Raw genomic sequence first — 24,381 nt, forward strand, 5'->3', positions numbered from 1 at the left:
GAACTGTATTTCATGGCAATAGCAAGTGTCAATCACGCAGATACAAACGTAATCAGGGAGAGACGCTTAATAAGGACGAGACGGTATCGGAGAAAAAAGGTAAAATTATGAGATGGACTGATCGTGTTACGTGCGCCACAAAAAGTACTCGGGCTACGAGCCTGCCGTAAGGATCGGGGGAAATTCCTCGTTTACAGCACACGATGTCGGATACGATTGTTTGTGGAAAATATCGTAAGTTGTTGATATCGTAATATCGTATGTACCAAATGGTAATTTAAGGTGTGAATGACGTTTTAATTATAGTAAATGTGCTACATTATGAAATGTTCATTTATTTACGTAACTATAAAGCATATTTTCATATCGTTAAATCATTAATCGTGTTAACGATAAGTGAAAAGGCATAACATAATTATAAAATACATTTAATACGCTATAAATCGATACAAAAAGCCACCGATGCAATTATTTTTAATGTTGATCGCATTAAAGCCTGACTTGGTAAGACATATTCAAATATATCATACGATATGATATCGAATGTAATAAAAGCAATCATCAGTTGTAAGATAAGTAACAGTCTTGAGCAGCCAGCATACAGGGCGTAACTCTGTCTCCCCATCGCACTGAGAGCGGACACACGGAGTGTTTTTGTATACATTTTATTAATATTCATAAACATATAGGTAGGTACATATTTAATTAGGAAAGTTAATTGACCAAACAACACAGATGGTATATTCAATTGAATAAATAGCTTATGATTATACGTGTAAATATATATTTTATATATTAAGAGGTACCTAGGTAAAATAACAAAAGTAACATTTTGAAACAACTGAGATCTTTATGAAAACTTTAAATAAAACCTGTTTAGTTTGTATATTATATTTTATAAATTTACGTTAGGAATACTTACTCTGATAATAATTATCTACTGATAGCCCGACGAATTCAATATATAATATTTATAATATTAATAAAAAATTGAAACAATTTGAATATCAAATTATATAAATAAAAGAAAAATGCTCCCGTGTGTCCCGTTCCACGCACGTAGCTTATGATATTCAGCGTACGCAACGCGCAAAAAGCGGTCGCGGCCATTTTAGCCGCGCGCGCGCTCTCCGGGGTTATTACGGGAAATCTTATGTTAATTACAATTATATACTCGTACGTGCACCGTCACATGCGCCCACGCAAAAACATATCCTATACAATTTTAATGCATTCGCTGGAATTTACGGCGCATTCCCTGAACGTCAATTTGAAAAAAAAACGTGTAGTGTAGCGCGACGTGCGTCGAATTTTGATAAACTTGTCTAGTAATCGTATTGGTATTTTTGCTATGGGTGGAGTCTATTGGCACACCTCTTCGCCAATGTATTTTATATAATGTAAAATAAAAAATTGTATTTACGAAATGTCGATATTTATCGATGCAATTATTCTCCGCTGTTTTTATTTGTATTGGAATACGATAAGCGATACAATGTTGGCAATATATACGTGTGTGTTGTATCCATCTGCCAGTTCTTTCTTCGATGGGGCTACGACTATTCGTCAGCTGATAGAAAATGTCACATCGTTCTTAGAATGTGTTTACATTCTAATAAACGATGGAAATGTAAAAACTATTGCGTGCTAGGACATTATTATAGCTGAAAAACGAAAATAGATCAAGTTAGAAAAAACATTGATAAATGGCTTGTGCGTAAGAGACCGTTAAAATAAACGGATCTTAAATTCAAAACATCACATATATAGGGTATATCTATTATCTATACGATAATATGATTATTAAATATGAGTTTTATTTTCTGGTTTATGACTCTCGATGAACTTACCAACCTTATGAACCTTGACTTCAAAAACGCATACGTGGCACTTTCGTTAAAAATACAATTCATAAAACTTCTTTGAAGTTAACATAAAGACTAATTATCCAAAATAATTGCACATAAATAATCAGGATAAAATGATTTAATTAATATAAAACATTATTAAGAAAAACGCATATAACAATTTGAATATCATGAAACTAACTGGAATAAATAATCCCAGTGTAAGCTCTGAGCATTCGTTGAAGGCGGGCGACAAAGAGTAAAGTTTCTTACCGGATAGAGGGAAAAGTTTATTTAAATTCAAACTCAAACAATTCTTATTCACGTAGACAAACGCGATTCATACATTTGAAAGGAATTCTTTAAAATCGTTCTGAAATGTTGAATCACTTACCGCATCTAACCAGCCAGAAAATGTTCAATACTGAATTTTAAAGGCTCTTTTACTGTTATATTGTTATAATATTATTACCGATATCTTTGAAAAATAGTATAATTTGTTTTAGATTAAAAAATTTTCTTTCAGACATTATTTTATGACTCACATGAATTATTATGTTGAGTGGTTATTAATTACTACAATTTGTATGGAATTCATAATTTTATCATACGTAACAACGCTGCAGTTTTTTCTTTTATTAATTTAACAACAAAAACGTGAAATTGGAGATAAGACAATCCATTAGAAGATTTATTTACCGTGATAGGTACTGAAGCATGCTTTAATCTACAGATACCAATATTATAAAGCTGAAGAGTTTGTTTGTTTGCTCGTTCAAGCTTGCTTGCTTGAACGAGCTAATCTCAGGAAGAACGGGTCCGAATTAGAAAAATTATAGGGTATAGGTGTATCAACACACTTAGGCCAATGCGGGTAAAACCGCGGGACACAGCTTGTTATAAAGTCTAGTATGAAGGCAGCTCTGTTTAATTAAAGTTTTCATTGTGATCCAATAAAGATCGTACACTAAATCTAACGTTAACACTTTTGAAGGTAAATTTGCAGTAAGACAGTAAGCTGAAATACCTGGAATTAAACTCTTGGATATTAATTCATCGTATGTATTTTAAAGCAATTCAGCAAGGTACGAGAATTAAGAATAAGATAAATTTTAATATGCAAAAAACTTAAACTTTATTTGTTACTAAAATCTCTTTAAAGGCTCTTTAAACGTAAAATATTTTTTGTTATATGTATGCTACAATGTTAACAAATTCATTATGGAAGCACAAGCACACAATCAAAGTTATTGTTTCAATCGACTGCTTTTATGTAGTTCATGATTTTTGAAGGATTAAATGAAAATTATTTTTGTGTAATTTAATTATAAGAAAAATGGTGATTGTATTCTTTCAGGAATTTCATATTTTTCTGTGCACATTACATGAAAAGAAATATTGCTTTATAATATCCAATGTATGAAACAGTAAATTTTTCCTACCCACACCAAAACGCTTAACACTTACTTAATTAGGTACATGGCAATCAATTTATTAATTCAATAAACTATAAGCTCTAAAATTCCTTATACTTAATAAGAAAAAGGTGATTTCCACTTAGAGAACTAGAATTAAATCACCACAGGATCATCTAATTTCATAAAACTGTATAATTAGGTATTTTTATATAAATCACTAAGTTCAGAAGATAGGCCAGTTTCGAGAATAGAAATCACGAATTTTCCTACTTCTGTCTGAAATTACATCATTATCTATATTTATGTTGAAGAAAATTTTTCCTTCCCTTTGAAATAAGGTTCTTGCTTTCTATTTCATTTAAAACAGTTCAACCTATTAATTGACGTGATGGTTAACCCTCTCCTTATTTGTTGGTTCAAACAGTTTTATATGTAATATGTGGTTTTAATTGTTGAAGTAATGGTTTAACGATAATAGACACAAACATTGCAATGGAATTTCACTATTTTCTAATTGTTAATAAATTCTTTGAGCATACACCGATCAATTTCATAATAACAACAACAGCGGCAAAAACATAAAGTTTGCAATTTATTTATTATTTTCCGCTTTACAATGGTGGTCGCTTCATAATTTTATAAGAACCAAATGGCCCTTGCATTCCGCGGCAGCAATGACACTTGAATAAGAAATTGAAATCGAAATATGAATTTAATATTAGCAATTTAAGTTATGATTTAGTGGTTATTTGGAATTAGATCGAGTGGTATGCGGTTTTTGGGTGGTCCTGAAGAATGCATGGTGGAAATACCGAGGCGATGTACGGCGAACAAAAAGCGACACGCTTGGCCCTGCGACCTTCCCCTTTTTGTGGAATCGATTGTTACTTGAAATTCTTTCGTTTACAAAACAAACTTTGAAACGTATCGCACGATCCGAGGAATACTGTGCAGATACTTTTTGTGTTCTAATTAAAGTATATGAGCATGTTATCCAGAAAAATGTTGCAGGCGTTTTTCGAGTGTTTTAAGTGGATTGTTCCATATCCAACCATTTTCCAAAAATTATTTTTACATGCATTGAAATGTTATTATGAGATTGCGTACAATGTTTTTGAATAAACATAGCTACGAACGTATTACAGTAGTACATAGGATGGTAGAAACTTGTGCACTTGTGCACTTCTTTACTTACAATTAAAATTTTCAGTTTGACTTACATCTCAAAAAGCTTGTTACTAAAAACAGAAGATTTCCATATGTACTTCACGTCTTATAAATTAAAGAATTAATAACGTAAATTTGCATAATTTGAAATAACAACGCGATATTAAAATAGAATAAATTATCAACCCCCTCCAAAATTGCCTCTGTTAAGGTACCTAAATAAATATAGGAATATATGAAGCAAAAAATAAAATACAAAAGCTCGTACTACGAATAATACGTAATTAGGCAAATTCCCATTCCCATTCCGGGAACAAAACACATGTAGCGTGCTACCTAATCCTACGTACACATAAGCGTTATTATTTACAATGTCCATTGACCGTTATTCGGATATCTCATAAGCCCGGTTAGGCCTAAACAGTCGCGTCCGGCGGATACGAGAAAGCCCTGCTTCTGCCATATATGAGGTACTACACCTACTGCGTGCCGACCGACGACCTACTGTCCGCGGGAGCATGTATTGTGAATTGTGATTGAGTGTTTCTTGTATTGCGATATTGTAACAGCTAATTTTTGGAAACAACTTATTTTGGAAAAAACTTATTTTGAAAACAGTATGGCATCAAAAGATTAGTGTATGTTTTATAGGTGGTGGTGGGATTCAAATTTAAAATTTTATTTGTGTAAAAGGAAAATTGAATTAATATTATTATAAGATAAGAAGGGAAAGGTTTTGCAAGTATAAAGATATGAGTAATAAACACATCGCTACTAGGTATAAGATTGGACATTATTTAAACAATTTCCAATTAATCGAAACAATGAATTAATTACGATAACTGATTGAGAAATTAGGAAAATTACATTACCTTACATTTTGAATTCAAGTGTCTCTCAACTCTGCATTTAATTTCTGTTGCAATGTTGTATACCTATGTCCAGAAATTGTTTGGTTCCGCCTGGTAGGTAATATTTCCTTTTTTATTGTAACATTCTTCTTTCATTCAGTTATTACCTTATATTAAACTTTATCCCCTATTGAATAAACTTACTATTTATGTGCCTTAATTTGTACTAACAATGTGTTCACCTGTGTAACATGTTTTGCAATTTTTTTTATTATTTGCCTCAGAAAACATTGTATACCATACCATCATTCCCCTCATATAGTTTAAATTGATTGCTGAAAACATTTCTATGCAGTCATTAGTCCTACAGTTTATGATATTGCAACTTTAAAATCGCTCTAAACAACCTACGCTCCTTGCATACATTATCAATGACAGTTACATCAAAATGTCCGCATGTCACATTTCGCGCGCATCCGTGAGCAAGATGGCGGCGATTGTTATGCAATTGGCGCGAAAGTAACTGTCCACGTCCTTCCTGTAGCACCGGAAGGGAAAATAAATAAATGGTCCTGTGGTATATTATACAGCCAGGCACGTAAGCAACAGACGGGGTCAGAATATGAACAGATTGACATTGAAATTTGAAATTAATAATTCATACAAGTTATATTTTGATTGCGTTATCCGTGTACAAATCTTTTGCTTAAAGGATATTTGCTGAGTAACGGAAGTTTGTTATTTATGATATATATTTATTTTCTAAACAACATTTTTAATTTTTATTTGTTACCTATTACTAAGGTATAGGTAGGTGCTTCCTCACAAACAAGATACAACGTCCAAGTATTCAGTCGTTTTTTGCAGCAAATTATGCAAAAAGTTTATCATTGTTTGAAAATCTAAGAAAAATTATGAATATTCAATACTCATATATAAAGTATATTGATTCAAACAATGTCAATGGTGTAATCATTCTATTTAACGGTCATTAGTTACAAGTCAGCGGGCTTAAGGTATTCTACGGCTGAATAGAAAATAGTATTTTAGAGGGTAAAAGATAGCTGTTACCTCCTAATATGGGCAATGAGAAGACAAAAGTACGATGCAATTATAACTAAGTAATGTAAATTGAAGAAAAATGTATAAAAACAACAGCAATACAGTGTGAATGGCACCAGTATGTCTGGGATTCCGTTTTTAAACGCTCTTTCATACTTTTTATTGAATCATTAGTATTTCTTTCTACTAAATACGTTAATATTACAATGTGTTTATTATGTTTCGGAAATCGTTGGAAATATTTTATAGATTTCCACCAGCGGCTTCGCCCGCTTTGTCTGTAACCTAATAAATTATGTACTAAAACCTTCCTCATGAATCACTCTATCTATTAAAAAAACCGCATCAAAATCCGTTGCGTAGTTTTAAACATTAAACAGATAAAGCTACTTTGTTTTATACTATGTAGTGAAGTCTAAAGAGTGCCTAGTAAGTTTAAAGAATTACAGGAATTATAATCTGAAAGTGGAATGGTTTCATACAACAGGTTGAATACTTGATCAAAAACACAAAGGAGGTGAACACTAAGTTTCTTGTTAACTCTTAACGTTAGCACACAAAGCTGTCTGAAACAGGCGTTTAGAGATTATACAGAAAATTCTGGATAACTTAATGGAACCTATTCACTAGCTTTTCCGTGTACTTACCGATTATTTTACATGGACTTTATAGGTTCTCTATTTTTTAAATAGCGTCGTATTAACAATGTTCAGAGGTTAGGCGGTTCTAAAAATTTTCAAACTGACGATATTTACATACTTATCTACGTATTTAGTAGATACTTATGTAGTATACAAATATTTATCTTTTCAATAAAATTTACTTCATAAAAATGAATATAACCATGGGTACATAAAAATACCCAATGCAAGTTAAAGTTTTTTTATATTATTTTTCAGGCAAAGAGCTCACTGCCGCCGCTACCGTCATGTGACTTATATGAGAACCTCATATTTGAAAACCTTTGAATGAGTGAAGAAGACTCATTATTGTGACGTGTCTGTGTCCAATCAATCGTTTTAAATGATATAATTTCCCACCCATGCGTTTCACACGCAACTATTAAGAAAATTTAAATATTCTTCCCTCGTTTACATTTAAATATAACGACTGGCCAGAATTATTCGTTCTTAATTAAAACTTTTTGTACTTACTTTACTGATGCGAAAACTTTGATGGCATCACAATCATTCCTAGATAAACTTCCTAAGGGTCTTATTCAACGAAGGTTGTACAACGAGAAAAATAACAATGTTATTTCAATTATAGGTCTTTGTGCATTTTTTTTATCATAATCACATTATTGCAGATTTGCTAAGAAATATATTCCATTTTACATGAACACCGAGCACACAACACGACCGTTTCAAGACATACTCCGAACGGTCTCATACCACTCAATTCAGTTAAGGTAAAAACCAACCCCGCATTTGGTCTACACATAAAAACTGTTAACATTACCATATAGTACTACACTTGAAAAAACCTATCTCAAAAGGGAACGTAAACAACCATCTTCGAACATTATATAACATAACGGTATCCCCCATTTGGGTACGGACCAAAAAAAGGCAGTACTTTTAAGAGAATCTTTAACGTGTACCTGTTAAGGCCTGTGCCTTACACAGATCGGCTAAATAAGTCGTTGAAACTGGAGTGGTGTTACTATATGGCTAGGGACCAAAATTATGGCGGCTCTCATGTATGGAGATGCACGTGGTGTCTGTCTCAGGGGGTTTCCTCTGAATGAAAGCGAATGACCAGGTCAATATCAGCTGATGATATACATAGCTGTTACAATTTGCATGCCAAATACGATGCAACGAGTATTGTACTGGCTAATAAGTCTTGTTTATGCAGGAGCAGCCAGAAGGCATTCTTAGGAATTTGGAATGCTGTTTAAATGTTGTAAATGAATAGCTATCCAGAACAGATAGATTTTTTATTATAACAATGCAAAGGATTTAACAAAATAATTACGCTATATAGAGCTATATATTTTGCGTTCGCAATATTATTTAATATTGAATATTCAATGAAAACATTAATTAATATATTCCGCATGAAAATCCATACACTTTTAATAAAATATCACAATGGGAAACTGAGATTGAAATGAAGTATTTTAATTTGTTCCTCTTTGGGATATTTGCGACATTATTAATTTTCAAGTCGACCGAGAAGTAACTAAACGCCGAACTCTAAAAGTCAACCGAAAATTCAAACTACTCGCCTGTCTCCTTTGAATTTAACTTTAGTAACTTCCAGAATTACTTTGAGAATTTCAGGAAAGAAAATAATTTTTATATAAAACGATACTTATTTAATTATTGATGATAATCGTTTTGGAAATACAACCTCCCCAAGACAAGTGACATTTATATTAGGTGCTAAATAAGAACTAAGTAAGAACGCTGTGAAATAAATGTTTCATGAGGTACTTAAACACCATTTATGTTGATTTTGATCCACATCTGAAGTAATGCAAGTTTCTGTGCAAACGTAACTTCTCCTAATTGCACTTCGTCTAGTATATTACTCCAGCACACTAGCTTTGAAATATTTAACTTATTTGTTGGAAGCTACGAGCACCAACGCGTCCCCAGAAGTAATCTAACACAAGGTTGTTCTATTAACTCATTTAACGAGAAGTGACGTAGCATGAATTGGAATATTTCAAAACGTCAATATTTATGTTACCACATATTCATATGGGCATTATAAATATAAATTGTCCTTGTGTGGGAAAATTATCAGCTTCTACGTCGAACGTTTGTAAAGCAATTCGCATCACCAAAAACGTTGGGAAGACACAATAGTCGCCACCATATTTGGGGCTGCTTTTTGGTGACGATACTCTAATTACCATTGACAAGTGGTAGGTACGTAACCTTTGTTTGATCTACGAATTAGTTCTCTCAATGTCAACAAACAATAAGAGCTTTGTATGTGATATTTTGTTATTATGTAATTTATTATGAATGTTTTCCGTAATACGTCGCAGCTGAAAATATTTTTTGTTTTTTCTTTATATATTATATTTTCATGTTAGACAAATTTCATAACTGCTATTTTGACATATTTTAACGTATTCATATGCTACGAACAAGAACAACCTTATTATAATGTTATGTCCTCGCTGATTCTGAAACGACATTTTAGGCGTCCAATTAATTGTAAATATATAAATAAGGCAACATTTCACCACTCTACAATAAACATAAATAAAGTTCTAGACATTAATAGGAATTAGCAAATTCAATAGTTTCTATTTAGGATTTTATAGACTTAGTCATCGGCTACCATATCTGAAAATCAGCCAGTCAATAAACAGTTATAGTTAATCTTATTCGTAAAATCCGTTATTTGCCAATCTAGTTTTTCCTTAAAAGAATTTGCGAGGGAAATAATCGTAAAAACCGAATAGGGTCTGCACCGTTGGGAGTAACGTTTTCGAAAGACCTAATTTAATAATAGTTTTACTAATTGCGTGGGTTTTCGCAGGCATTACATTACTACGCTTACGCGTAAAAGTTTTCACTGAATCATTTAGTTACTAGTATTTTACCATTACCATTAGAGATTATTATTATGCGCTACAATTCTTCACGGAAACTAATTGATTTTTTTTCAGGATAATATTTTTCTCTTCTTTTCTTTTTTTTATTTACATTCAATTTTATTAACATATGTTGGTTTCAATTTTATGTAATCAATAGGTATATATAACAAAAATATTCAATTGATATAAAACAGTGAATAGACTTGCATATATTATAACATACTCTACATTAAGTAGAGTTACAGTAGACGTCTACGAAAGATTAAAAATTTGCAAGACTAAATTAAAATTAATTTAAGATCATAGAAACTCTCATTATAATGAGAATTTAGTTATATAGATATTCGTTTTAGTTAGTATCCTATCATATAAAAAATGTTTAGTATTTTGGAAAGTAATACCAATTACCAACCATCATCCGTGTAATATAACCATCTATTCACACATAATTATTAAGTAATTCGTTATTTTACGGAGATGGTTCTTAAATTAAGGAATTTTGGTAAAGAGTGCCTCACTACTAGTAGGTACAGTTACAGCTATTTCCCCACTATAAAAAAAGGTACAGTTACAGATGACAGACAATACCCTCAATATAAAAAACACAATTTACACGGCAAATATATTTCGTCCCTAAAAAGAATAGCAGTTAATCGGACGTTCAACTTAGATTTCAAACGACTCGCCCTAAAATTTGCCTTTTACAGTTTAATGCGGCGCCTACACAACCTCCGGAAACTTCTATATTCACTCAATATATTGGAAAGCTGCTTTAAAACTAATAATTTGAGTGTTTTATTTACTCTATAGAGGAACCAAGTTAATTGATTAAAAATAACATTGCCCTCTTGATGGCTGTACGAAATCATGATACGGGATTATTTTGTTGTTGTAAGAATAAGAGCAACAATTTTGTTAAGTACTTATTTAGGTACCTAGCTATTCATTTAAAATAATACTTGTATTTTTTTTATTATGGAACAATATGTGTATAAGTAAAAGAACATAAATTACATTTTGAACAAAATTATCTTTGAAGAAAAAACAATGGGATCGTAGACCTATAACGATCCCATTGTTTTTTCTTCCTGTTACCTGTACGTACTTGTAGTATGAAAATGATTAAAAGGAAACCTTTCATAAGTAAGTGGATTAGATAAATAATAATATCAGCTTAAAGATTATATGGATAAATTTGAATTAAACATTTACAATTTAATGATAAATTAATATCAATTATTAAGTAGGTACTTACTTAAGCAAAGTTAATTAGATTAGTCGAAAGAAAATTGTAATTATTGATTCTCATAAAAATTGTATCAATTCGATACTTTCTTTGGTATGGCGAATTATTTTAATAATTTTTTTGTAAATACATATTTTATTTTAAAATTTATAAATTTCCAATAGATTTAACAAACTAAGGCATTAGCGACATCTGTTGGTATAGTAATAAAAACATAGTAATAATCAATATACACAATCAGTTGTAAGCAAGCGGACAGCAATCTTGAAACACATAATTATATTAGTACGTACATGTTTCGCTAGATGGCGCTTAAGACAAATTGTATTTTCTTGAAATGGATATATATATATACAGTAAATTTTGAAAATTAAAGTCTTTTTTACGGATTATAAAGGCGACTCATTCATCATATCTTTTATTTTCTAAATATACTCGCGTAAAACAAGAAAATACAACTAATAATTTTATTCTTAAGCCTGTTACGTACATAGGGAATTCAGCCACCAATCACCATTGACCATACTTCGCCTTCTTATTATGTAGGAATGCTGAATATAAATTTATACGTACAAAAAGATTTTTTGACCTGTATTTTAGCTATACAGTATTTTCAATCGTGGAATAATAAGAAAGTAATTTTAAAACTTTCTATAAATTTAACAAGTACCTAAATATACATTGTAAAAGATTTATCACTATCCAATCTATAGTATAGATAAATATAAATATATAAGAATACTTTGTAGTATAGATTCTATACTATATTTTCTAATACTTTGTAAACCTATAGTATAGAATCTATACTAAATATCAGAACGAATAAAAATGTCTGCATGCAGTACATTAATTATTGTCCTACTAAATCGATTTGAATACGAATGAACCAATTTATCGGGACCTCCCCTTCTCTCCTAATGGATCGATTTAATAGATAGAGCGGGGTGATCGTTTGGACAATTAGAGCTCAAGTGGACTGGTGATAGTCGCTCGATAATTAGAAAGGGTGGAAGGGGTGCATGCATTATGTAGGAATCGATGGTTGGTGTTGGATACTGATTGCTGGATGGGCTAGTGCCGTGGGACAGGAAAACTATGGAGTTGTGAGGTGAATTTGAAATGGAATTATCACGTTTGTTTATGAGTATCAACTATCGTTATACAGTCGTATATTTATATAAAATTAATTGCTGGGGCCATTTATCTAGTCAAGCAGGAAGACGTGTCACAAGTCACAACACTTTACAACACATAAAACATAATATTATCAAAAGCCTCAATCAAAAAAGTTATAATATCCCATAAACTTGTATCTACTTTTTGCAGATGCATAAAACTGAACGTTTTCCGTTTTTAAAGCATCGGTATAATGCCAGCTCATAATATAATTATTCTTCTTTCTTCAGTCCTTAGTTCTTACTATAATAATTAATATAATGGTTACTCTATGCCTTTTAAAAGCTGTTGTCGCGTCAATGTAGGGTGTTGGCCTTTAGCGACCCGTAATTTCTGTATAAGCATTGTTAGTCCTGAATATATAGCGAATAAATCGTTTTGATAATTTTATAAAACTAGCTCTTGCCTACGACTCTAACCGCGACTATAGTTATTGTATGGCATATGAAGCTAATGGGTATAGGCCGAAGGTTCTATTTTGAATTATAATTAGGCGTCGCTTGGTATTAAGTTAAGACAAGGTCAAATATCAAGCAAAAACAAAAACATTATTATTGTGCATACTGCATAGCATTGCCAAGTTGTATCCAAAATCTGTTCAGTAGTTTTAACGAGAATGAGTAACAAACAACATTTATACCGACCGCGACATACAAACAAACTCTCACATTTACAGCATTTATATAGACGATATATTATGTAGAGCCATTTGCCATGCAAATGTTTATCCTAATCCTGAACAATTGCGTTCTAGTTAATGTATTAATTTTTATTGAATACTTAACTACATCTGAGAAATTCTACGCTCTTTACTTTATTAAGATTGATTTAAGATTTACCTAAATATCTTGCGTTTTTAAGTATCACGATTGACAAAACGTAAATCAAAGTAGTGTTAATATAAAAGCATTATTCAGTAATTGTATTTAAGAAACATGCCTAGTACCAAGACGATTACGTCGCGCAATGTATTAAGCATGACTGAAAAAACCAAAAGCTATCAGCAATGACGTACAGACAGTAACATGTTCGAAATCGTGTCGACCGCAGGCTTTGCCCGCTAAATAGATAAATTAAGTTCCCTTAACGTGCGTTGAAACAATCATATTTGATGTTTAACCCTAATTATCTGTGCATAAATATTGATACTGTACGTAAATTGCGTTGAATTTAATTACAACGATCCAAATTCATGAGGTAAATAGATTAATGTAGTTTATTATGCAAATATTTAAATCATATAAACATTTGCATGCTCTGCGTAACATATCTATTAATATAATTGAGTTGTATTGGTTTTAACTGTAATTGAAGAACAAACAATTGTTTCGTTTCTTATGGCAAAATATGATTTCAATTATGACGTGTGTTGTTTGATTATGGTTCAAAAAGCAATCAAAATCTACTTATATCTTCTATATAAAATGCGTAGATGGATAAAGAACTACAAAGATCGATAAATTCCAGATAACTAGGTATTATTGTGACTTTATTTATGTATGTGTATTCAATATTATCAAATCGGATATAACGCACTACGAAAGTTATTTGTTTGTTGGGCAAGTTATGAATAATTGATATGTGGTTGTATTTATTTAGTCCAATGTCGCTTTGGTGTCAGGGAATTTATTAATAAGGGCTTTTGCTATGGAATAAAACAAAAAAAAATTACATGTGAGATTTCCTTCTCAATAATTACAAATTATTTAACGAGATTTATATATATTAAGGTGACTTAATATATATATAAATCACGTGTCACAATGTTTGTCCTCAATGGACTCCTAAACCACTTAACCGATTATAATAAAATTCGCACACCATGTGCAGTTCGATCCAACTTGAGAGATAGGATAGTTTAAACATCTAGGTACCACGGGCGAAGCCGGGGCGGACCGCTAGTTAGTTATAAGGATTTGAAGTCAAATCGTCAAAGCAATCACATTACATCAATATGTAACAATTTATAACCTGATTTTCGTAGCGGTGGTTAAGTTATACATAACTTCATTACGAAATAGGCAAGAATAATGAAATTGCTTTTTATTGAACCAGCTACATTTATATATTAAACAAACATGTCAACATGTACTAAATGTATATCAAACCTAAAACTATACTGTATATTATGAACTAAATTATTTTAAATTAACATTGTAAGGTTATTTTAATTTAAGTAATAATACAATTTCTATTCCAGAAGCGCTGGCATAAAATAAAAGGCGCTTTTTATAAGGTAAACGAAACAGATTAAAAATTTCCCTTGGCGGGAAATGCCAGGCTGGATGCAAAGCGATCCCTTCGTCAACAGAGGAAATTCGCAATGATGGTATGAACTGCGATAAATTACCGCCTCTGCCGATAATCTTCAGGTGAGGTAAATAAATACATTACGTTTTTGTGCGAACATTTATCTTTGCTGCGAATTGCTTTTATTCCATTTCAGATATTATAGATAGTAGTGGTGAATGTGAAATTAAAAGTCAATGGATATTTTTTTAGAAATTGATTTGAGATTATGTTCATACTTCATATCTTGGTTCAACCTGGGTAGAGCCCTGGCGAGAGGCTTCTTATTTTCTAGTAAATTTAAAACTCTTCTTATTTTAATCGTTAATTCTACATACTAGAAGTCCTAGAAAACCTAAAACCTAAAGCTTTCAAATGCTCCCATTTTCATTACATTTCCCTTACATATGTCCTGATATACTTAAATAACAAAAGCTCCGAATCCTTTGTCCTTAACCGGGTCGTACCAGCCGACAAACTCCGCTACCTGGTTCGAGCTAGCATCACATGTATTCAAATTTAATGTTTATTAGGTAACTATCTAATGAAACTTCAAACTCTGGTTTAACGATTATAACTATAAATATGGGCCGTTTCGATGCTTCTGGACTAGTTCTGTTAAGTTATAATGAGAATAAAAAGAATAAAGAGTGCGAAATAGGGATTAGGGATATCCCTAATCCCTATTTCGCACTCTTTATTCTTATATATAATATTATCAGCAAGTGATTACTTTATTTTGACAAAACTTTTAAACTTTTCGCTGCTTTTGTTTGGAATTTAGAATGTTTGATACGTTGTTTACATTTTAATATTTTACTTAACTTTGACTCAAAAAAGAAATAAGAAGCAGTTCAATCAACAAAACTCAGAATGAACGATAAAACAAAAGCATAATTTAAATCACAAATGTACACATTTGAGTTGCAAATTACCGCATTAGTTTGCCGGAGAACGCTTTAGATATTATGCATAATAATGCATTTAATTTGCCAAACCTATGTAAATTAATATATTCTAAACAATTCTTACACTTGAAATCTGTTTATTCCCCTTTGGCTTAGCACATTAGTGGTTCTTCGATGCGATATTTCATAAATAATAATTTAAAAGGTTTAACACCGGAACGCTTTCAGACAACCAGCATGCTTTGTTATATTTTAATGTAATTAATAGTGCTAGAATTTCACGATATTCAGGTGTTGTTGTAACAGACAAGGCTCGTGGGTCTATTGACCTTTTGCACTGAATATAGGATCTACTTCAATATTTATTTCAATGTGCTAGATTAGAGTTTAGACCCAATTTTCACACGTTCAGCATTTAGCAATGCCTATAGGTACTGTCATGGAATAATAAAGGCTAAATAAATAAATAAATAAATAGGTACTTGAAATCTGAATAATTTTAGAGATATTTTATTAATTTACTGGTGATATAATTTTAGATTAAATACATTAATTTAATAGGTAGTTAGACTAAGCAACATCTTTGATGATCGTTTATATATAATATATAGTTATAATTAGGGATGTAACGATACATGATTTTGCCGATACGATACCGATACCGATATTTGTAGTAATGTATCGGCGATACCGATACCGATACCGATATCGATGGCTTGGTAGAAAAATAAATGCATAAAAAGTTACCAACATTTAACAGAAACAACTGTTAATCGTATTCTTTTAAATAAAAATGCCAAATCAAAAAACAACAAAACTGTTATAATTTATTTTTAAATTCACTTTTTCTCGTTTAGTTCAGCATATAATCTGAAAATTTTAACTATTTACTGGACAAGACGGCCGTTCACATACCATAGCGACTTTTTAGCTAAGTAATTTAGTATTTTTATTTTCATTTTGTGATTTTTTTTTATTTAGTAATAAAATGCTTACCTAAAACGTCGTTAAGCTACTATAACTACTTTTAAGCTATGACTTTCGTTTTAATTTAAATTTCAAAAACTTTATAATCAGCGTTTAAGGGCTTTTGGATGCTTTTGTACTATGATTCTATATCTAAATTTTAATCTTACTAATGTTAAAAATTTGCTGCTGCCTGAGGCTTTGCTCTCGGGAATTACATCCTCTAGGTCAACCAATGGAAAGGAAAAGGATCAAAAGCTTTTAGGTTTAAGTATTAAGGATTTAAACACTATCTAAATTAATGGTTTTAGCGTCTTATTGTGAGTAACAAGTATTTTAAACTCTTTTACTAAATGACTCTTTTAAGTTTTCGATAAAATTAACCTTTATTTCTCGTCATGTTATTTATTTATTTATTAACACTTTAATGTGCTGGCATACAAATAAATTCTTAAAATTAAAACTTAAAACTAGTCCAGCACAGAAGGCGGCCTTATCACTTAAGAGTGATCTCTTCCAGGCAACCTACTGTGTGGAGTAATATAATGAAAAAGGAGGTAGGTAGGAAGTACAAATATATATATATATATATATATATATTACATATTAATTACATGTTCACGTTTATTTCATTACAGTGGCTCATTAAGGGGTTAAGATTGAGATAAATCTTCTCGCTTTTCTTTTTTGGAACCGTATATTCATTTAGACTTGCAATTTTAACGTTATTTTATAAATATTCTTCTGCGAAGCCATCATACGAGTCACGGATATGTGAGTACATATAGAACCACAAACAATGTAAACATAAATCGTTTCCTGAAAAAAAAATTACGACTTGTGCACAAGGTTTTTGAAAAAATACACCCTGGTTTCAATAGGGCTTCAAGCTCTTACATGTGGGATGCTCTTAATAAATAATGTAGAACCGCTTATCAAATGATTAGAAGACTCTTTCATCCACATTCAGAAAATATAATATACCAGAATATGTGGAAAATAGCAGGAGGTAGAAAACTTTTTATTTGCTACAATGTAAAAAATACAAATCTTAATAATCTAATACATATAAAGATAAGAAAAAATAGCAATAGTTGCAAAATGGACTCCCCGTCAGCGGGTCAAAGGTAAATAATAAATAAATAAAAAACACTTTATTGTACAATGCACAGATAAACAATACAATAATATACAAAAAGAATCTTCACCGTACAAATTGGCGGACTTATCGGACGAGAAATAAAGGTAGTGTACTCCTAACAATTTTTGTATCACCATCTCTAGTACATTGCTTGACAGTCGATTACTAATTCCACCCAAGGGGTAAATTACATAATTAATAAATAGTTTTAACCCCTTATTGCATGAATTATTAAGGAGATGAAATAAAAATTATTTTTTTGCAAAAACGTGTTTATTAGACCTTACAATATGAGATCAAATTGAGAAAAAAAATTATTTACTTATATTATAGAAAATATGAAACGGCGCCATATATGGACTCGTATGCAGTGTTTGTTGTATTTTTTCTGTCATATATGGCTTCGTATGCAATTAGAAAAAAGTAACTAATTAATAAAATAAAAATATATTCCGGACTAATTTCACACACACGGTTGCTAAGCCCCAAACTAAACTTAGGCTTGTATCCTGAATGCTAAGTCAACTGATATACTACATATATTTTACATAAATCCTATCCTACTAATATTATAAATGCGAAAGTTTGTGAGGGTGGATGTATGTGAATGTGTTTGTTTGTTACTCTTTCACGCAAATACTACTGAACCGACTTCAATGAAATTTAGCACACATAATTTAGAGGGTAACTTGGCCTAACACATAGGATAGGTTTTATCCCGGAAATCCCACGGGAACGGGAACTATGCGGGGTTTTCTTTGAAAAAGCGGGCGAGGCTGAGGGCGAAATGTTAGTACTTTATATGGATACCTACCTAAATAACACCCAGAATCACAGCCAACTTATACTTCGTGAAATTGCTTAAAACAATTACGTTTGTGATTATAACATAAAAACACGTTATATTTTTCACATAATGTGAAGGAACGAAATTGGAACAATATAGGCATATCTGACGGGTGTTCTTCTTCCAAATTGGGTAATGACTAATCCCATCAGATCGTACAGAATCAAATTGAAAATCTAGATGTCTTGCAGGAGTTTTTCGTAGCTTTTTTGCGGCAATTGGCGAGTCAGGAATGCTGAGGAGACTCCAGAGATGCCGATGTTCATAAGTTTTTGAGAGACGACCACGTCTTTTGGTAATAAGAGCTTTCCCTGACTTTCGCATTTGCTCTGAAACGGCTAATTAAAAATCATACAGTGGCATATAGCATGAGTCTGTATTTATTGATGATGATATGATATTTACATGCTTAGCAGTGAGATAAAAGTGTCCAGGAATCGATACTGGAACAATCAGTGAAAGTATCCTTGAATGCATACCAAGCCACATATGACATAATATATTTTGGACGGAATGCATACGAAGCCAAATATGACAGATTTGGAAAAGTACAAAAATAACATGATAAAAGCAAAAAAACAACCAAACGAAATGTTTTACCTTGTTTTAAAAAGACTAAAGAATGAAGTCATATTTTTTTTCATGGCTTTACTCACCTTTTTGATATTGAAATCTTAATTTGAAAATCACGGTTTTTTCCGCGCACCCAAACCGTCGCACGCGCTAGACTAAATCTATAATATATCTGATGGATAATATTTACACTGTATAAATTAATTACATTCCAATTCTCGATGAAATGCTGTTTAAGATGTATGATAGTTTTTTTAGATATTGTTTATAGTTAGCCTATAAAAAATTCATGAACTTCGTCGTCCATAGATGGCTTTGTATGCGGTAAGGGGTTAAAAATTAAATAGTACAGACTGTCTTTCTTCTCTTTCTCGGTTACAGAGACAAATCAGAGTCTAAACAGAGAAGTACGATTGAAAGTTCGCACTGTCGTAACCATTACCTACCAAATTTTCGTAACTTTGACTTGTTATATTTTCCGTGATTTAGCTGCTAGATTGTTTAAAACTTAGTAAACCTGATCAGAAACAATACGTCTTGTAAAAGAAAATCAAAAACAATCGGTACTCTGCTTGGGAGCGACATTATTTCATCATCACTCTCATCCCCAAAACTGATGCATCACCAGAATCGGATAACTGCCTTTTAGCTAAAAAATGAGGGTTAGCTGCTTTGTAGCTAAGCAAAAAAGTGTTATTAGAATTTTTCCTAAATAAAATTACTTAACTAAAAAAGCGTTAAGGGCGAGTAACTGCAAATAAGGTAAGGATTTCCATTGGAATCGTTATATGAAAGCATATCATAAAGCAGTTATAGTCCTTTTGCGTCCCTATAGTCAAGTATAATCTGATAACGTACTTTTAGTCAAGTAAAAAGCTAAAAAATGATTATTAAATCTGGCGGTTAAGGTACTTTAAAGGAAATTTAGCGAAGTAGTGTTGGTTAGACGCTTTCAAGTTATGGAATCGCTGAAAATTGTGTTACTTAACGGCTTACAATATTTTCATATATTTATAACTATTAATGCTAGAGAAATGATTCTTTGACAGAAAGATTTCTGAACTCTATCACCCTACATTTAAAACTGAAAATTGACCATTTGAGGGTTAACGGCTTTTTAGTTAAAGGACGGCAGTATTGGTAGAGTTTTTTCAGAAAACAAAGTGCGCACGCGCGGGCGGCCTCCCGCATCGTTCATTGGGCGCGGATTTTTTTTTATGCGGAATTATTTGATATCAAAAAAATTGGTTGTTTGTAAAGTAGGTTTACGATCGAGATGTTTACGTGATAACATAATGCAGTGGCAGCGCTCGAGATGAAACGGGAGATCGGTCCGTCTCTCTCTCGTTATACCTGCGATCGCGCTCGTGAGGTTTTGGTGTGACACAAGTTTATGAACATGTCACCCGACTAAAACGATTTTAAAAACGTTATCACGTTAAAAATTAAAAAAATTCAAAATTATTTATTTCTTTCCTTTACATAAACAAATTTGTGATTGGAACACTCCTAGTAAGCAAATAAAATGCTTGTGTCAGGAGGTTCCGCTCTTCCTTAACACTATTACAGAAACAGAAATAAAACAATATGAATGAATACAATGCAAAAACATAAAAGAAAAGACAGAATTTAATAAAAAAATATCGGTATCGGTTGATTTATTATCGGCGATACCGATATATCGGCTTGCCGATATATCGGCCGATATATCGGTATCGGTATCGGTATCGTTACATCCCTAGTTATAATCAATAAACAAAATGAATTAACACTATTAAACTTTTATATCTACTATAATCATTCCAGTCGCAATGGGTTGTGGATCCTCAGCTCACGTGGTAGCTCCAGCACCAGAGGGAAATGGGCACAAAATGTCCAACGGGCAGAATGGACATAATGATACTGCTCCACATGACGATGGTCTCCCCACCGTGGTGTTGCCAGACACACCGGTGAAGGCTAAACCACGTAAGCGTGTGTTAATGAAGAAGGATTTTCTAAAGCAATATACCATTATTAAAACTTTGTTGCTTATGCAACATTTTTTCAAAAAAATCCACAATACATGTATCACACAATAATTTAAGATTATTTACCATACCAACTACACTATCTCAATAATCTTTTAACTTTTTCCTTTTCAAATTGCTTCCCCTTTATGTCCTGAAAATTTACATCTAGTAACGTCACCATAACATATATAACATCTAAATAAAACATCTAAGGCCCCATCATACTGTACATAATCAACATTATAATTTAACGAATAATAATATCTTCTTATAACTAATAGGTAGTTTTTATAATTTAACGTTGTTTCCCAGCAATATCATTCGAGATTCCGCTAGAAGAGTTCAACCACCGGCCAGCGTCGCCGCCTCCTCACTTGCAGCGGTTGCTACAGCAGCAGAGTGTGGACATCAGCCTGCCAGATATCGAGGGGAAACTAGCCGAGGCGGAACAGAGGAGACAAGCTGTTAGTTGCTTGTAACAATATAGGAGCTTTATATTTTGGCAAAAAAAATGTTTATGGTGATAAGCCCATTTACAACGGTTGCTCCAGCAACAGAGTGTAGACACCAGCTTGCCAGATATCGAGGGGAAACTAGCCGAGGCGGAACTGAGGAGACAGGATGTTAATAGCTTGTTCTTTTTTTTCTATTTTATAGTATATAGTTTTTTGTTGGGAAAATAGAGTTTATGGTGATTCGTCAATTCCCCCACTTTTAACGGTTGCTACAGCAGCGGAGTGTTGACATCAGTCTGCATGCTGCCAGATATAGAGGGGAAACTAATGGTCTAAGATCCGAATATAAGTCGAAATGCAACGACGTGATAATAGAATGAGACCAATTTTATAATAAATTTAGTGTATTAAAAAATGTATTAAAGATGGGTTGACTGGGAAAATCCTGGACGGGACATTTTTAATGAATTTAAAAAAAAAAAACATTTTTTTTCATTAATTGCAGTAAATAATAAAAAAAAATTATAATAGACTTAAAGTATGAAACCTACAGAATGTGCAGTCATAGTCGTTTTCTAATATTTACCGGGACAAACGGCTAGGTTGGCAGGTATAAACAGGTACACTTGATAGGATGATGAAAAAAAATTATGTCAGCGCTGTTTTATTACAAAATTGTTTTATTATCTCGAAACTGCAATTAAAAATGAAAATAAAAGATTTTTTAATAATTAATAAAAAATATCCTGTCCAGGATTTTTCCAGTCAACCTCTTTTTAATACATTTTTTAATACACTAAATTTATTATAAAATTGGTCTCATTCTACTTATATTCGGATCTTAGACCATAACCGAGGCGGAATAGAGAAGACAAGCTGTTAGTTGGGCATTGTAACTTTTTGCTTGGAATAATCGTTTTGTGATTAGTCTAGCTTTCAACACTTTGTAAATTCATTATTTCATGCACAAATATTAAAAAGGATCATGAAATTTACATGAAGGCCTGTAAAATAAAGAGCGCTTCTTTATTCAAACCCTTATTAAAACTATTACCTACAGTAAATAGCGGTAAAAGCTTCATTATAAGAAAAACAAAATTTAGCACAAACTTGAATATAGACAAATTAAAACTATTGAAATTATAGTTATTTTCAATTGCGTTACGATATAAGACAATAATTTACCTACGGCCAGCTGGTTCATGAAATATGTTACGTAAATGTTATACCTAATTACAGGATTTTACCTTACAGATACTGCAACAACGTGCTGCATCGGCTCATAAAAAATCACAGAAAATGACAAAGAATCTTCAAGATACCCTGAATTTAAATAAAATACGTGTGAGTACAATAATCACAATATATTTTACAATAATCAAAAATATTTATTTACGTAAGTATATATAGGTAGTAGAATATATGATACTAACTGGATATCGTATTAACTGAATATTCATGCAAGCATTAGTTATTGCAGATAATAGATGAAACGATATGGAATCGTCCTTATTGTCTATAAATTCATTATTCAATACGTGCATACAGCGCAATGTAACTAACTACAATACACGATGAGTACATAAATATTATACATACATGTATGTATTAATTATGAACAAAATGTATTTCATTGAACATTTTTTTGTAAAATTATAAAAATATAGGTATTTAACAATTTATTTTTCTTTAATGATAAAAAATGTCTAACTAAAATTCTTGCATTGACAATAGTAGTTTAAAGTTCTCATGTATATTGCAAAATAATTTTCAGGACTTCGAAGAAACCAAGCACAACACACTCATCGTACCAACTGATCCAGGTTTAGAAGATAAAAATATCTGATAAAATATTATAAATATTCAAGTGGATTAATTGTAGCAACTAATTTTTCTAGAATATAAGATATTTATCGGTTGTGTTCCTGTTAGCATTCTTTATCTGTATATATTTTTTATGAAATGATTTACCTAATGATATACTCGTACCATAGTAGGTAATAAGTTTTGAGCAAATTCTTTCGTTTTGTTATTTGTCTATCTATATTTTGATGACAAATAACGGTACGAATTATGATAGATCTTTTGAATGAGAGGAAATTAGTGTTTTTTTCATATACTTTTAACAGCTTTTAACAAACTAAGTTTTCAGTATGTACCTATATTTACTAGTATTCGATTATATGGCATTGCACATTTGCACAACACATTTGATATAATTGGATAATATAAATAAAAACATTTTTTTCAACGTACAAGAATTAGTGCACATAAATAATATAAGTACATAGTTATTAAATAGTTTATTGAAATTTGTGATACTTAGAATATTATGATTACTAAGAAACCTTTTTAATTAATAAATCTTTTATGTTCAATAAAGTTATTTTTACTGTTTTCAATGTTGTGTTTTTTTTTAATCCCAATCAAATATCAATTTAAAATACGATGTGTTCTTATATTAATTACATCGATTTTTAGAATTATAAATATTTTCATTATATTTTATAATTTTTCTTGTATATTATTGTGTTTTAAAGAATAACATTCCATAATTCGATGAATAATTCAGCTTTCAATACCAACGACCTTTGTATCCATCGGGGCGTATAAAATATTCCACAATCGTATAAAAATGTACGGACATATTATAAAATATATAAGACCTACGATTTATAAACACTATTTGCATATATATCATAATTAATAATAATTACTCTATCGTGCATTTATGCCGTTATCATTAAAGCTGAAATTAGAACGATGTTTTAGTACAAGCTGAATTTATTTGATACTATGAGCTACCGACTTCATCTTATCTTGACAGGAGATTTTTGCAATAAAAATATGTTATAGCAAAT

The 24,381-nt window shown here is 31.4% G+C and overlaps 1 protein-coding gene across 4 annotated transcripts; it reads left to right on the forward strand.

Moving 5' to 3' along the window:
* Nucleotides 1–23,600, forward strand: LOC149482802 (uncharacterized). 4 transcript variants are annotated; one of them, XM_089703330.1, is made up of 6 exons: nt 1–234; nt 14,530–14,706; nt 20,860–21,021; nt 21,378–21,529; nt 22,775–22,864; nt 23,295–23,600. In XM_089703330.1, exons 3-6 carry the CDS (start codon nt 20,865–20,867, stop codon nt 23,364–23,366), a joined length of 471 nt encoding a protein of 156 aa, XP_089559456.1. In that variant the 5' UTR covers nt 1–234; nt 14,530–14,706; nt 20,860–20,864; the 3' UTR covers nt 23,367–23,600. The 4 variants fall into 4 exon arrangements, with proteins under 4 accessions (XP_089559456.1, XP_089559455.1, XP_089559459.1 ...); XM_089703329.1 differs by lacking the exon at nt 1–234 and adding an exon at nt 13,394–13,526; XM_089703333.1 differs by lacking the exon at nt 1–234 and adding an exon at nt 13,394–13,526 and having other exon boundaries at nt 14,530–14,701.
* The last annotated feature ends 781 nt before the right edge of the window (nt 23,601–24,381 follow it).

This window comes from Colias philodice, chromosome 14 (genome assembly GCF_061535455.1).
Source record: "Colias philodice isolate Cphi_HAF_F1 chromosome 14, ilColPhil1 Martin Lab GWU primary, whole genome shotgun sequence".
NCBI lineage: Eukaryota > Metazoa > Arthropoda > Insecta > Lepidoptera > Pieridae > Colias > Colias philodice.

Coding starts and splice junctions, on each gene's coding strand:
- LOC149482802 (XM_089703330.1), top strand. CDS start 20,865: ATGGGTTGTGGATCCTCAGCTCACGTGGTAGCTCCAGCACCAGAGGGA. Junction 21,530..22,774: donor CGGAACAGAGGAGACAAGCT/GTTAGTTGCTTG, acceptor TTTACCTTACAG/ATACTGCAACAACGTGCTGC. Junction 22,865..23,294: donor TGAATTTAAATAAAATACGT/GTGAGTACAATA, acceptor AATAATTTTCAG/GACTTCGAAGAAACCAAGCA.